This window comes from Equus asinus, chromosome 3 (assembly GCF_041296235.1).
Source record: "Equus asinus isolate D_3611 breed Donkey chromosome 3, EquAss-T2T_v2, whole genome shotgun sequence".
NCBI classification, from domain to species: Eukaryota; Metazoa; Chordata; class Mammalia; order Perissodactyla; family Equidae; genus Equus; species Equus asinus.
In genome coordinates this window covers 101,617,021-101,631,035 of record NC_091792.1, presented here as the reverse complement: position 1 = coordinate 101,631,035, position 14,015 = coordinate 101,617,021, and the positions used below count along the sequence as shown (strand labels likewise).

At 44.5% G+C, this 14,015-nt stretch overlaps 1 protein-coding gene and 1 long non-coding RNA gene across 11 annotated transcripts in view; one reads left to right on the top strand and one right to left on the bottom strand.

Annotated features, from left to right (window-relative positions):
- The window catches only part of SHROOM3 (shroom family member 3), a 263,254-nt gene that overhangs the window by 228,929 nt on the left and 20,310 nt on the right, over nucleotides 1-14,015 (top strand). For 7 of the 10 annotated variants that reach the window (XM_070505585.1, XM_070505590.1, XM_070505594.1 and 4 more), the window contains 3 exons: nucleotides 2,624-3,532; nucleotides 4,612-5,121; nucleotides 7,750-7,900. In XM_070505585.1, the coding sequence (XP_070361686.1) occupies nucleotides 2,624-3,532; nucleotides 4,612-5,121; nucleotides 7,750-7,900 (1,570 nt within the window). The remainder of the gene's footprint in view (nucleotides 1-2,623; nucleotides 3,533-4,611; nucleotides 5,122-7,749; nucleotides 7,901-14,015) is intronic. The other 3 variants (XM_070505588.1, XM_070505587.1, XM_070505586.1) reach the window with 3 other exon arrangements.
- Nucleotides 1-14,015, bottom strand: part of LOC123283811 (uncharacterized) — a 35,760-nt gene that overhangs the window by 17,070 nt on the left and 4,675 nt on the right. The window contains exons 2-3 of the long non-coding RNA XR_011502176.1: nucleotides 7,487-7,636; nucleotides 3,720-3,869 (exon numbers count right to left, since the gene is read on the bottom strand). This is a non-coding gene — a long non-coding RNA (uncharacterized lncRNA). The remainder of the gene's footprint in view (nucleotides 1-3,719; nucleotides 3,870-7,486; nucleotides 7,637-14,015) is intronic.

Below are 14,015 nucleotides of genomic sequence, written 5' to 3'. Positions count from 1 at the left end.
ACAGTATGGAGGTTCCTCAAAAGATTAAAAATAGAACTACCATATGATCCAGCTATTCCACTGCTGAGTACATATCCAAAAGAAGTGAAAGCAGGGTCTTGAAGAGGTATTTTCATACCCATGTTCATAGCAACAGTATTCACAGTAGCAAAGAGATGGAAGCAACACAAATTTCCATCCATGGATTAATAGATAAAATGTGGCACATGCATACAGTGGAATATTATTCAGCCTTAAAAAGGAAGGAAATGCTGTCACATGCTACAACATGGATGAACCTTAAGGACATTATGCTAAGTGAAATAAGCCAGTCACAAAAAGACAAATGCTCCATGACTCCACTTATGTGAGGGATCTAAAGTGGTCCAATTCATAGAAACAGAAAGTAGAATGGTGGTTACAAGAGCTAGGGGAGGGGAAAAGAGGTGTTGCTTAATAGGCGTTGAGTTTCAGATTTGTAAGATCAAAAAGTTCTGGAGATCTGTTTCACAACAATATGAATATACATATTACTGAACTGAACATTTAAAAATGGTTAAAGTCGTAAATTTTGTTAATGTGTTTTTTGCCACATTAAAAAAAATGCTATGAAGGAAAAAAAAAGAGACATTTGCTCTCAAACTCCATTCTTGAATATTAGGATTCCTGGATACATAGCAACAGATGCTTGCCCCTCAGTCTATTATAAAGGAGGCTCAAACAAAAGCTTTTTTACTATATTCTTGGTTCTTGGAAAAATACAAAACAATCACCAAGGAGAAGCATTCTCAACCAAACTAAGCATTTAACTCATAGATTACCTTCAAAATACACAGTTTAAGTATGGTTCCTGTAAACTAAGAAGATTAGATGTAAACTAAAAACATCATATCAAAGTTTATTTGGGTTGGATCTTTAAAGGGTAAATATTATTTTATTGTGTGTTTTAGGGATGTCTCCCCTTTTTAAAAAGCCTCAAGATATAATAAATAAAATGAAGGTACCCGAATGGGTCATTAAAACATGAGACTCCAGTGAGTCCATGTCCTATTGGAGGATGCTAAGCTTAAAAACAGTTCATACCCGGGGCTGGCCCCGTGGCCGAGTGGTTAAGTTCGCGCGCTCCGCTGCAGGCGGCCTAGTGTTTTGTTGGTTCGAATCCTGGGCGCGGACATGGCACTGCTCATCAAACCACGGTGAGGCAGCGTCCCACATGCCACAACCAGAAGGACCCACAACGAAGAATATACAACTATGTACTGGGGGCCTTTAGGGAGAAAAAGGAAAAAAATAAAATCTTTAAAATTGTAAAAAAATTAAAAAAAAAAAACAGTTCATACCCTACAGTCTAAAGAGCCGTGGGGCAGAAGAGACATCGTTTGTTCTACAGATATTTCCTGAGAGGGTATTTCGTGCCGGGTGCTGAGGGTACCACAGTGAATAAGACGTGGGAGGAAAGAGCACCCCTGTGCATCGCCCACCTCTGGGTTTCTCCTTTACCCATTTGGGAACCCACCAAGAAGTACAGAGTAGCCAAGCTTGGGTATTGAGAGGTTCCTGGTAAAGGAACCGCCTCTAAATGAAAAGGTTCATGATGGGGGGGGAAGGCTGCATCTGAGGGAGATTGGCCCCTTATTGAACCATCTGCATTTATAATAAAGAAAAAATAATGGCGCAGGAAGAGCTAACTTGGTTCTTTGCGGTCTTTTCCATCATATGCAGCATTATCCTTGCCTGGCACTCAGACAGTTTTGTGGCAGGCAGGACTCGGGTCTGTAAAATGAAACATGCCATCTGCTCTCCAAATTCACTTGCATCCTAAACAGGAGCCCCAAATGTGGAATTTACACATTACGGTGGTTTGCTGGAGACTTTCTGTATCCTCACGTTAACTGCCGTGTAACAGGCAGGCAGGCAGCGCTGCAGACTCCTGTTTGCTTTGTTTTGCTCTCCTTTTTCCCTTTAGAACACACTAACAGAAGTATTGGAAATTGTTGGGTTTTTCCTTGGAGCCTGGAGGACAGTGGTTTAAATCACCAGGCCCCCTGTTTGCTTCTTATTGTCAGTCTCTCTCGAGAGGGAACTGTTATGAGTTCCTTAGGTGAGACTCCCCTCCTTCTTACTTTCTGTTTTAAGAAATGAAAACACTAGGAGACTAACAGAAAGCTGTAAATAAAACCACCAGATTCAGCAGCCCATGCAAATGCTTTCCAAACAGACCTCCCGGTGGGCCCACACTGGGAGAGCGTGAGGCAGCGTTCTTTTTCCCCAGAGTCCGGAGCTGGTTCCCAAAGCAGTCCTAAAAGGCGGGGAAGAAATGTACCTACTTGTTTCTTTTTATATCCTGAAGCCTGTCCTCAAAAGCTGCCTTATATGGGTGCTGGGGGTGGGAGGTGGAGCTAATACAAGGAAATGCCTTGTGACCCCAGGCTTGCCATGTGACATTTTCCTGTCGGAGTTTATGCCTATCTGGTACTTTATTTAAACTTGGTTGTTTGTATGAGGAGCCCAGGGAAGACAGTGTGCTGCTTCTCTGGAGCCCTTCTCCCCATCAAATGGTTTTCCTGTCTGTTTAACAAACTCTGGGCTCGGTGTTTGCCCCTTTCTTCAGAGCTGTAACCCTCGTGTTTGTATCCCACTCCAGGTCACTCAGTTGTTCGGAAAGAGGCCGAGAAGAGGTGCTGTTGCTCAAACACAATCCTAGCCCTCGTTGGGGTGGTTCAGGCTGCAAAGCAGTTAGTGGTGACTCAGTTCCCAGTGAATGTCCTGGACCGCTGGACCATCAGAGGCAGGCTGGCAGAACGCCTTGCCCTAGGCCACTGCCCGCAGGAATGCAAAAACATCTCACAGACCCCAGGGCTGTATCGCTGACCCCCCTCAGCTCAGCTCTGCCTTCCTCTGTCCCCTCCAGCTACTGCTCACAGGCTGCCACGCATCAGCCAACTGGAAGGGATGGTCAGACGGGGCAACAGCCTCTTCTGCTGTACACCCCAGCAGTGGCCCACAGAAGCAACGGTCACAGCCTGGCCCGGCCTCCCAGTCCAAGAGGCCATGAGCCCAACAGCCCAGAGCATGGGATAGAAGAAGGAATGAGGAAGCGTGTCTCACTGCCTCAGAGGCCTGCCCCGCCCCGGGTGAAATGGGCCCATGCAATCAAAGAGGACAGCCTCCCCGAGGAATCCTCGTTGCCTGAGTTTGCAGACCTGAAGCACTATAAAAAACAGCAGAATCTTCCCAATTCAAGCAGCACTTCTGACCCAGACACGCCTCTTGGGATCCCAAGCACTCTGGGGAGGCTCTCCCTCCGAATATCTGAGTCGGTCCTGCAGGCATCCCCACCACCTCCGGAGGATTATGATGATGAAGTGTTTGTGAAGGACTTGCACCCCAATGCCACTTCCAGCCCCACATTTGAAGCTCTTCCCCCACCCCCACCTCCTCCACTGAGCCAGGAAACCCTGGTGAATAGCTTGGATGACTTTCCTCCACCTCCTCCCCAAGCTGTGTATGAGGCGCAGCTGGACAGCGAGGATTATAAGGAGCCCCATGCCAGGTGAGTGAGCAGACTCTGGGTAGGACAAGCCTTCTGCTGAGGAGGAACAAGGTTTCCCTCACTAATCAGAGATTTTCACGCTCCAGGCTTCCCAGGTCCTCCTTCTGTTGGCCACAGGAGAGTCCTGATGGGGGTTTTTTATACAAGCTCAGCTCATAGACCTGGCAGGACTGTTTCACTTGCTTACCTTGGGTGGATGGTGTGCTAGTGGTCATTGGGCACCAAGTTGTGGAGCAGTGAACATGAAAGCCAAGACCCAGGAGGCATAATTCATTTCCGTGGACATGGCAGGTTCAAAGGGTCCACATAAATAGCATCCATCTTCCCTGCCCGAGTTCTGAATCAGTTAAGAAATAAGACAAAAGAGGAAGGCATATAGAAGACAAAAACATGACATTTATTGCTGATAGAGCTGATGCTGGAGTGTTAGTCAGCCTTCTGAAACTGAGCCCCAAAATTAAATAGGTTTACCTGCCTAGTCCATGCTAGATACACACACACACATGGAGCACGAGCACACAGAGCAAGCCTGGAGGCAGCCTTACTCTTAGAAGGGAAGAGAAGAGGCTAGACTATGAATGCACTATGGCCGCTTCTTTCCAAAGTCACTCCAAGTCCATGGGAAGGAATAAAGAGTAGGGCTATAAAGATCAGTAATGTTTAGGGAACAGCTCTTCTTGGAAGCCAGAAGAATGGAGAAGAAGCATTTCCCAATACATACTCCCTAGGACAAGGGCGATCTCAACACCAAAAAAACACATTGCCGATGTCACCTTTGTAGTAACTTCCTTTCAACACCACATAGTGATTTACCATCCCTACCCTCTGCTCACCTGGACCTTCCAGAAAGCGCTGGAGTCGCACAGCAACATTCACCAAAACTGATTTCCTACTAGATCCATCCCCCTTAAAAGTCCACACCCTCCCTGTGATCAACTACTGGGCTCAGGAGAAGTCCCTTTAGAACCCTGTGGTTTGGGGGGAATAATAACCCCAGAAGTAAGGGAAGCTCCAGCCCTGAGTCTTCCTTCACCCTTCTGTTGACTCCTCTCTTACCACTCTCTTTTTGATATCCCCAGCAGCTCCAGCAAATTTGCCAAGGTGACAATTGCCAAGGAAAGGCCCATGCCTGGTGCAGCCCATTTGGTTAGTAGTCAGATACTGGCTTCCAGATCTCAAGCTTCTGGTGTGGGTTCAGAGACCCATGAGACCAACCTGCCCTCTACCATGGGTGCTCTGCCACAGCTTGCTGGGTCTCTTGGCCAGCAGCCAAGCTTGGGGCAGCTGCCTCCCATCCGGACCCAAAGCCTCATCCATGACCCAGTCAATGGGACTCAGAGTTTAGAAAAGAATGTCAGCTCTAGTCCTCAGAAGACCTCGGAAGACATCAGAACAGAGGCTCTGGCCAAGGAAATTGTCCACCAAGACAAATCTCTGGCAGACATTTTGGATCCAGATTCTAGAATGAAGACAACTATGGACCTGATGGAAGGTTTGTTTCCCCGAGATGTTAACTTGCTGAAGGAAAGCAGCATAATGAAGAAGACCACGCTGAGAACTGTCAACTACCTAGGATGTGAAGGCAAGAGGTAAGTCTTGGACCATTTATCTGATGTTTTCCTGCATCCAAAGATCCTGACCCAAGAGTGACATTCCGTCTCAGCCTTAGGGGAATGACTCGGAGGAGCAGGATTTGGGACAGACCGACCTTGAGTTACCAGGCACTTACCCAACAACGAAAATCATGATAGTAATGATAACAATTGCTGTTAATACCTGCTGTTCATGTTCTTCGTGTCAAGCATTGTATTAATTTCTTTATATAAACATTCTCTCATTTAATCTGCACAAGAACCTTCTGCAGTAGCAACCAATTTTATCTCCATTTTACAAATGAGGAAACAAGCACAGGGAAATTAAGACCATGCCCATCCAAAGTCATAAAATGCGTGAGTGATGGCATCTGGATTTGAACTCAGCCCTGTGAGCGTGCCTGCTCTCTTAATGATCATACAGTGCCTCTATCTCTGCCACTGCCCAATCTCTGTCACTTACCTCTACAGAGAGCCCCCAGCTGTCAGTACTCAGGAGCAAGAAGTGGTGACCATGACAGAGGCCCCCCAGGTGGAGGTGAACATGGTCTGTTGAAAAAGAATGACAGCCTAGAGAAATAGATTTATTTACTACACTAACATTCACTTTTGAAAAGTTAGGATGGATGTTTCCTCAAATCCTGGAAATCAGGAAAGACCTGAACAGGGGGCACACTCGCGGTTTTGTTCGTGAGCCTCTGCTCTGAAGCTCCCTGAGCAGCACGTATTTACTGTCCCGTAACACGCGTGCCAGCGCCCAGCCCCAGGGTCAAAGGACTGTGAGCTGTCTGTATTTTTCATTCTTTTGATTTCAGTCTTTTCTTGCATGTTTGATTTCCATAAAGGACTACTATGGGAAAGATTTAGAGTGGTTTTTATTTTCTTTTTAATTTTCTATGAAAATATGTGGCTTGACAGACTGGGGCTCAGCACTTAGTGGCTTCCAGACTAAATAAAAACAGAGAACACTTTATCTAAATTTGGGCTTGCATTTCAGAAATTTCCAACTGATCCTAACTAAATTACTAACAAGAATACGGTGTTTTGATTTGAGTGGGGACGGAGAAAGGAAAGAGCTATGTAGGACTTGCAAGCTATTTGATATGGTATTGGAGGCTCTCCTGATACAAGGCCTGAACAGTCGCCTTGTCCATCCTTTTTCAGATTTACCAAACAGAGACTGATTGAGGCAAAGTGACTTACCAAGGGTCATGTGTTCACAATGATTTACTGAGTACCTACAAGGTGCAAGGCAATCCTGGGTACCAAAGGGACCCAAAGATGCGTTTCTGTGGGTGTGCCAGTCAGTTCAGCATGTGTGGTTGTTAACAGGTCAAAGTTAGGGGCTTCCGTTCACTTCATTCTGTTGTCTGACCACTTGCCGTAGAAAGACCAAAGTAATTTACAAATACATCCTTAGAGAAGCATTTCCTCGCATTACCATTGAGAACATATGTTCTGTCAGTCGATTTAGAAGTGAAAAGGTCGTATAGCTTTTGCAGCACCGAGACCTTCCGGAGGCATTTTAAGCGAGTGGCATGCGCCATCTTCTGGTGAAAATGAGCGTGGTCCTGTTGTGCATGCGCCTGTCAGCAAGTAGCCGTGGTGAGGTTTAGTTAATCAAATGCCCAAGAAGCCCATTTGTAATGCAGTGAATATATGTGGGGGGAAAACACATATTAGAAGACCTTTTTCCTATTTTTTCAATTAATTGGATCAAATGTAACTATATTGCTTAGAGGAATAGTCCCAGCAAGCAGGAAACTAGTAAAAATGATGACTTTTTTTGTGGTTCTTTGTTCCATAGTAAAATAATGGTCTAGATGTTAAATAATATCACAAGATTGAATAGTTAAAATACTTCTCCAAGAGAACTTAACTTACTTCCAGAACCTGACTTATTCAATGGGCAGGATCTGACTTCTAGTCTGAAAGGCAGCTTGATTATATAGTAAAACAGAACACTAGATGTCAGGTTTCTCAATTCCTAGTTTGTTCTCCAGCCTTGAAACCCCCTGCTGTGTAATCAATGAGTAGATTTCACATCTTGGATTCATTGACCAGCAAGTTCCAGATTTCCCAGGCTTATGTGGGGGATCGGGCTCACGTGAGAAGGAACAGTGATGTGTGCAAACAACAATTATAGTAGGCATCAGAAAGATTATGGGCAACCATGGGAGAGTAGGAAATAGCCTAAAATATGAAATAGTAGGAAATAATCTAAAATTTGTGCTGCATCTTGAATATACTTTCACATTGATTGAGTCGTGGCTCCGCATTGTCTTTCTGTGAAATAGGGAGTCAATATTGTTGTTTTACTTAGCACAAAAGGAGGAGCATGCAGAGAGGTTAACTCACTTACCCAGGGTCATGTGGCAAGTCCACAGTCCTGGCTCTCACTCCTCTTCCCAATACTGCCTTCTGTGGTTTTCCATCCTGAGTTTGCCTGGCTTCAAGAGCCCTCCACACAGTAATCACTCAGTAGTAAATATTTATTAGTTCATCCTAATTTCTGGGAAGAAATTGAATAGAATTTTTTACACATTTCTGAATGGACAGATGTGGTGAAATGAAGTTTCTGGTATGTGCTATGTGTGGCTATACTTTTTGCTCTCTGTGACCCAGAAGTGAAGACAAGGAAGCCGTGGGCATGTTGGTTCACTGTCCTGCCTACTACAGTGTGTCTGCTCCCAAGGCTGAACTTCTGAACAAAATCAAAGATATGCCAGAAGAGGTGAATGAGGAAGAAGAGCAGGTGGATGTCAACGAAAAGAAGGTAAAGAAAGAATTGGGGGCTGTGTTCTGCTCTCCTCAGCAGGAGGGGAAGGGGCCTGTCCGTCACCACCCTCACCCAAACCATCACTGGACCCTGGACTTGCATGGCACTTTGAGCAATTTCCTTATAGCTCTTCTGTCATTTTCATTGTTACAAATGACAGTAGTGCAGATTACAGGGAATAAATTATTTCCTAAGTCTCACAGATGAGACTAGAACCGAGGTCCCCTGCCTCCTAGTCCAGCACAGGGACCCTGACACTTTCTCAGAACTGACCAGCCAATGCCAATGAACTGTGTGATTTTCACTTCATGTTTCATGGTCAAAAGGAAAACTGGAAAATCTAGAAACTTGAAGGAAAGAGAGATTGATTATCAAAAGACATTTCTGAGAAAAGGTAATGTTAATCTTGAGGTTCTCCAGCTCTCTTTCCAATAACCCAATGAATAGCTTGAAAGCACAGTATTGGAATTTAGTTGTTAGCATGTGATACTCCTACAGAAATCTTAAATGTTAAGCATTTTAAAAATGACCATGACGCTGCTGCTGTCTTCCCACATGCCTTGGAGATTACAGCCCCAGAGGGTCTGCCTGCCACTGTGCTTACAGCTCTTCATATAACTCAGGCCCGCATGCTGAAAAAGGACTCTTTGTTAAAGGTTGTCTCTTGCTGAGCCTGGAATGTAAGTGGTTTTTGGTGGTACCAATTCTAGGAGGAACATTCTCATGTGATTCTATTTCATTGATTCTATAATATGTGCCTCTTGCTTATGTGCTAGGATGAGACCACAGGATATGGACCCTGCGAGCAGGGAGTTACGGGGCAGGAGGATTTCGGGATTTTAGAAGCATCTCCATCAGTGGTAGTCTTCTCCCTCCTACTGGTCTGGCTCTGGGCTCACAGCACGTGGGTGACATGCTGACGCCGCCGCTGTAGTAACACGCTCTCCCCACCCAAGGTTTTCCCATTTGAACACCTGCTTCATAGCACACCTCCTGACACATCCCTTCCTCAGCACTGCTGAGCGCCCCCGTTTAATGGGTCCTCTGACTGTGAAAAAACCCACCTCGCTCTAATCTGTCTATATTCATAGAAGAGGGAGCTATATCAACACCATTACAAGTACCAAGTTTCCGTGACATCTTTAACTGAACATTTTACACAGTTTTTGTTGTTGTTTTGTTTTTTGCATGTAGGCATACCCTACTTTACAGTAGCAATGTGGCAAATTAGTCATTGCTTTTTCCTCCCATCTTAATTTTAATTGTTAACTGCTTTTCTTTTCCATCACTTTATTATCACCCTCTCACTCTGAGGATTATGTGGCAAAAGAGTATTTTTAGACTGAGAATATGAGGGAGTAGAGGGTTAATCCTCTGGGAAGCAACATTAGGGACCGTTCTTGAGCACTTCTATGTTCAAGGTGTGGGCTATGTTTTTTATGTAGTGCTGTATTATCTATTTACACAAAACTGCTCTGACACCTGCATTGCCACATTTTACACGGAAGTAATCAGAACGTGTCAGAATGAGTCAGGACAAAAAGAGAAGAGGGGGCATTCAAGACAAAGGAAGAGCATAAGAAAAACCTAGAGGTGTGAAAACACATAGGGAGTGTGCGTGCTGAGGAAAGGTACTTCCAGTAGTTTGATATTTTGGAATGTAAAACACAAAGACTCGTGATTAGATTAGAAATTACCAAATGTAGAGAATAACACAGGAGGGCCACCAATAGCAGAAGATGAGGCTGGGAGGATCCACAGGAGCCAGAGGCCATGCAGATCACACGGTGCTTTGTGTGAGATGCTGAAGAGGTCGGGTTTACCGTGTGACGGTGGAGAGCGCTATGCGATTTTTTGTTTGTTTTAATGAACTACAAGTTTATTAATGTGTAATAGAATTTTCATTAGCATCACTTGCGTTTACACATCTGATTGGAAACAGGAAATATGTGAGCTTTAAATGATGTTGTTGAAGGTATCTATTAGTATGTCTATAACGTTGAAAATGCATTTTTCCTCCTGGTCTACAACAAGCTTCTCTAAGGGTGCTTTTAAAAACTGATGCTTGGTCAAGATTGATCCAAGGCAGAGTGTAGCCTTCCACCAACTTTTGCGAAGTAATCATTTGTTACCTAATATTTAAAGTTATTAATAACCTCAGATATATTTCTAGGCATGAAACTCACTAAAAGTCCATGGAAACTAGAGTCCTGATTTATTAATAAGTATTTTAAAAATTGAAATTAGCATTTTAAATCAATTCTACTTTAATATCTTTCCTACGTATACATGATAGATGAATTATAATATTCTAAGTAAATAGAAGAATTAATTAAAATATGAAACACTTTCATTGTCTGAACTTCTGACATACACAAAAACTAAAGACAGCTTAGCAATTAGAGCTTTCACTTCTTTGGCTAAACTTTGCTATATCTATTCAGGAAAAGTCTGCTTAAACAGATCCCATGATTCTCTATTCTGAAGGCCAAAAGGCTTTGGCTTAGAGACTTAGTGGAATATTTCAAAAAACAAAAAGAATCTGTTCCTCAGAGCTGGCTTTCCCCAGCAGATCATTAGCAACCCAGATGGTTCTCAGCTGCCTATGTGTTGCTCTTCCTTCATTCTTGAAGTTCCAAGCTTCCCTCTGGTCTGTCTTCCTTTCAGCCTGAAAAACTTCTTTAGCGTTTCTTTTAGAATAGGTATGCTGGTGACAAATTCTTTTAGTTTTTCTTCATCTAAGGAGGTCTTTATTCTGCTGTCATTCCTAAAGGATATTTTCACTGGATATGGAATTCTGGGTTCACTCCTCTTTGTCTTTCAGTGCTTTAAAGTTGTTCCACTTCTTGCTTCCATGGTTTCTGATGAGAATTGCAGTTATTTAAATACTTGTTCCTCCTATTGCAGGGTGTTGTTTTTCTCTGGCTGCTTTCAAAATTTTCTTCTTCATCTTTGATTTTCAGCAGTTTGATTAGCATGTGTCTGGGCCTGATGTCTTTGGGGTTTGCTAAGCTTCTTGATTCTGTAAATTTAGGTCTTTCACCAAGTTCAGGAAGTTTTCAGCCATTATGTCTTTAAATATTTTTTTATGCACTAATCTCTTTCTCTTCTTTTGGGACTCCAGTGACACAAATGTTAGATCTTTTGATATTATCCCACGAGTCCTTGAAGCTCTGTTCTCTTTATATCTGTTTTCTTTCAGTTCTTCAGATTAGATAATTTCTATAGGTCTCTCTTCATGTTCACTGACTTTGCTATCTCCATTCTGCTAGTGATTTTTTTTAATTTCAAATATTAAATTTTAATATTTAAAATTTTAAAATTTCCAGGTTTTTTTTTTTTTAGATTAGCACCTGAGCTAACATCTGTTGCCAATCTTCTTTTTTTTTTTCCTTCTTCTCCCCAAAGCCCCCAGTACATAGTTGTATATTCTAGTTGTAGGTCCTTCTGGTTGTGCTGTGTGGAACACTGCCTCAGCATGGCCTGATGAGTGGTGCCATGTCTGCGCCCAGAATCCAAAGCGGCAAAACCCTGGGCCACCGAAGCACAGTGCATGAACTCAACCACTTGCTCATGGGGCTGGCCCCTCAGTTATTTTTTTTTTTTTAAGATTTTATTTTTCCTTTTTCTCCCAAAGCCCCACCCCTTGTACGTAGTTGCATATTTTTGGATGTGGGTCCTTCTAGTTGTGACGTGTGGGATGCTGCCTCAGCATGGCTTGACAAGCAGTGCCACGTCCACGCCCAGGATTTGAACTGGCAAAACCCCGGGCCACTGAAGCAGAGCACACAAACCTAACCACTCGGCCACGGGGCTGGCCCCCCCCCAGTTATTTTTTTGTAGTGTCTGTTTCTTTGCTGAGAACGTCTATCTTTCCATTCATTTTAAGAGTGTTTACTTCTACCATGAAGCATAGTTATAAAAGCTATTTTCAAGGCTTTGGTAATTCCAACATTGGGGTTATCTCTGAGTTAGCACCTGCTGATTGTCTTCCCCTGATAACTGCTTTCTTTTTTTTTTTTGAGCAAGATTAGCCCTGAGCTAACATCTGCTGCCAATCCTCCTCTTTTTGCTGAAGAAGACTGGCTCTGAGCTCACATCTGTGCCCATCTTCCTCTACTTTATATGTGGGACACCTGCAATAGCATGGCTTGACAAGCAGTGTGTAGGTCTGCACCCAGGGTCCGAACTGGCAAACCCTGGGCCACCAAAGCAGAACATGTAAACTTAACTGCTGCACCACCAGGCCGGCCCAACTGCTCACATTTTACCAGTTCTTTTATATTGGGTAATTTTGTATTGTATTCTGAACATTTTGAGTATTCTGTTGTGAGACTTTGCATTCTGTTAAAATCCTTGGGTAATGCTGATTTTTTGTTTTTGTTTTTGTTTTCATTTTAGCAGGCAATCAACCTAGTTAGTTCAGACTACAAGTTCTGTCCCACCTTTGGGGGTGGTTCTGTGTGAGTTCTGCTTTCAGAGCCTTTGCCGTGTTGTACAGGTCTGTCCCACACATGCACCTTTCTGGGGTTAGTCTGGGGCGTGGCTAGTTGTTTCTGTCGTAGCTCAGTTCTCCAAGCCTTTGCTGTGCTGCTTTGGGTCTGTCCCACACATGTGCAGCTCGTGGGTGAGCCTGGACTTAAGTCAGTTCAGACACAGAATTAGGGGATCTTCTTTTCCACCTCTCTCCTATCCAGTATTTTCACCACGCTCTGTGGCTCCCAGCGGCCCATTTTCCTGGGCTTCCAGCCTATGCTGCTGTGCTGTTCTGTATGGCTGGGACTACCCTTAACAAAAGAGAAACAATAGCGGGAATTCTCCTCATGCTCTTTGGATCTCCTCATAGTCCTTTTCCCAGTTCCTCTGACCAGAAAGAAGGATTTTCTTTTGGGGTTTTAAGTGCCTGTGCCACCATTGCACAGTACAGCCCTGCAAGTGGAGCCATCCTTGGGGCAGGGCTAGGGGAGAAAAAAAGAGAAGGGAGCAGGAAAAAAGCAGGATTTCCCCCCCACTCTTTAGCTCCCAGAGGCCCCTTTTCTAGTCCTCTGGTTTTAACGGCAGGGCTTTTCTCAGAGTTTTTGCTGCCACACCCTCTGTGCAGTCCTGTGTTGGGGCCGTCCTCAGGTCAGAGCTAGAACAGAAAAGGTGGGGAGACAGGAGGCTCACCCCCATTCTAGGTGTCACCGCAAGTCTGGCTCGCCCCTGCCCCCCCAGTCCTCTGCCATACTTAAGTAGACAGAGCCCTCCTCGGCGTCCAGGGATGCTGGCTGTAGGATGCGGGAGGCAGAGGCTGCGTGGACTTAGCCATCTTGGCCAGCTTCGAGAGTTGCCCTCCCAGGGTTTATCAGTAGCAGAGAGAAGTGGCAGGTTTGCATGTTAGAAAGGCTCTCTGGCGGCTGTGCGTGGAGTGAGACAGGAGGGAGAGCGGGTAGTTGGGAGGGTGTTACAGCTGTCCAGGAAAGTGGGCACACGGGTCTAGGGCAGTGCAGTAGGAGCAGTAAGAAATAGAGGGATTGTTTTAAAAAAGGGGTGGAGGGAGTAACATGGACAGAACCTGGCAATAGATTAGGCAGATAAGATGTGGAGCATGGAAGAGAGGAGTCGAGGAGGACTCCCAAGCTCGTGGGGCGTGCGGCGGGGGTGACCATCATAACTTGAACAGTGAAACAGGGAGGTCGTTGGGGAGGGACGATGATGGGCTTTGTTGAATTTAAAGAAATTTAATATTGTTTCTAGTGTGTCAAGACTTCCTGGTGCCCAGAACCAAGAGACCATACTAAGTAGAAATGACACCTTTCTGGTCACATGCCTTCCTGATAGGAAATGGTAGAGAACCACTCTTCACAGAGAATGTGCTGGAGAATTTTTGCAACGGCAGTCGAGTCCCCATGATCTTTCTGCTTTGATCAGGTCACACAAGATGAGATGGAGGTTTGATCCAGTTTCTGTCATCGGGACAGAAACTGCCCCTCACTTCTCTCTTGGGTGAAACTTCAGCTAAGAAAACAGTCGCATACTGCTGCCTGGATCCTCCCATTTAAAGCCAAAGAAAGAAAGAAACAACAGCAACAAAGCCTGTTCTCGAAATGTCTTTATCTAGTCCTAGTTTTTA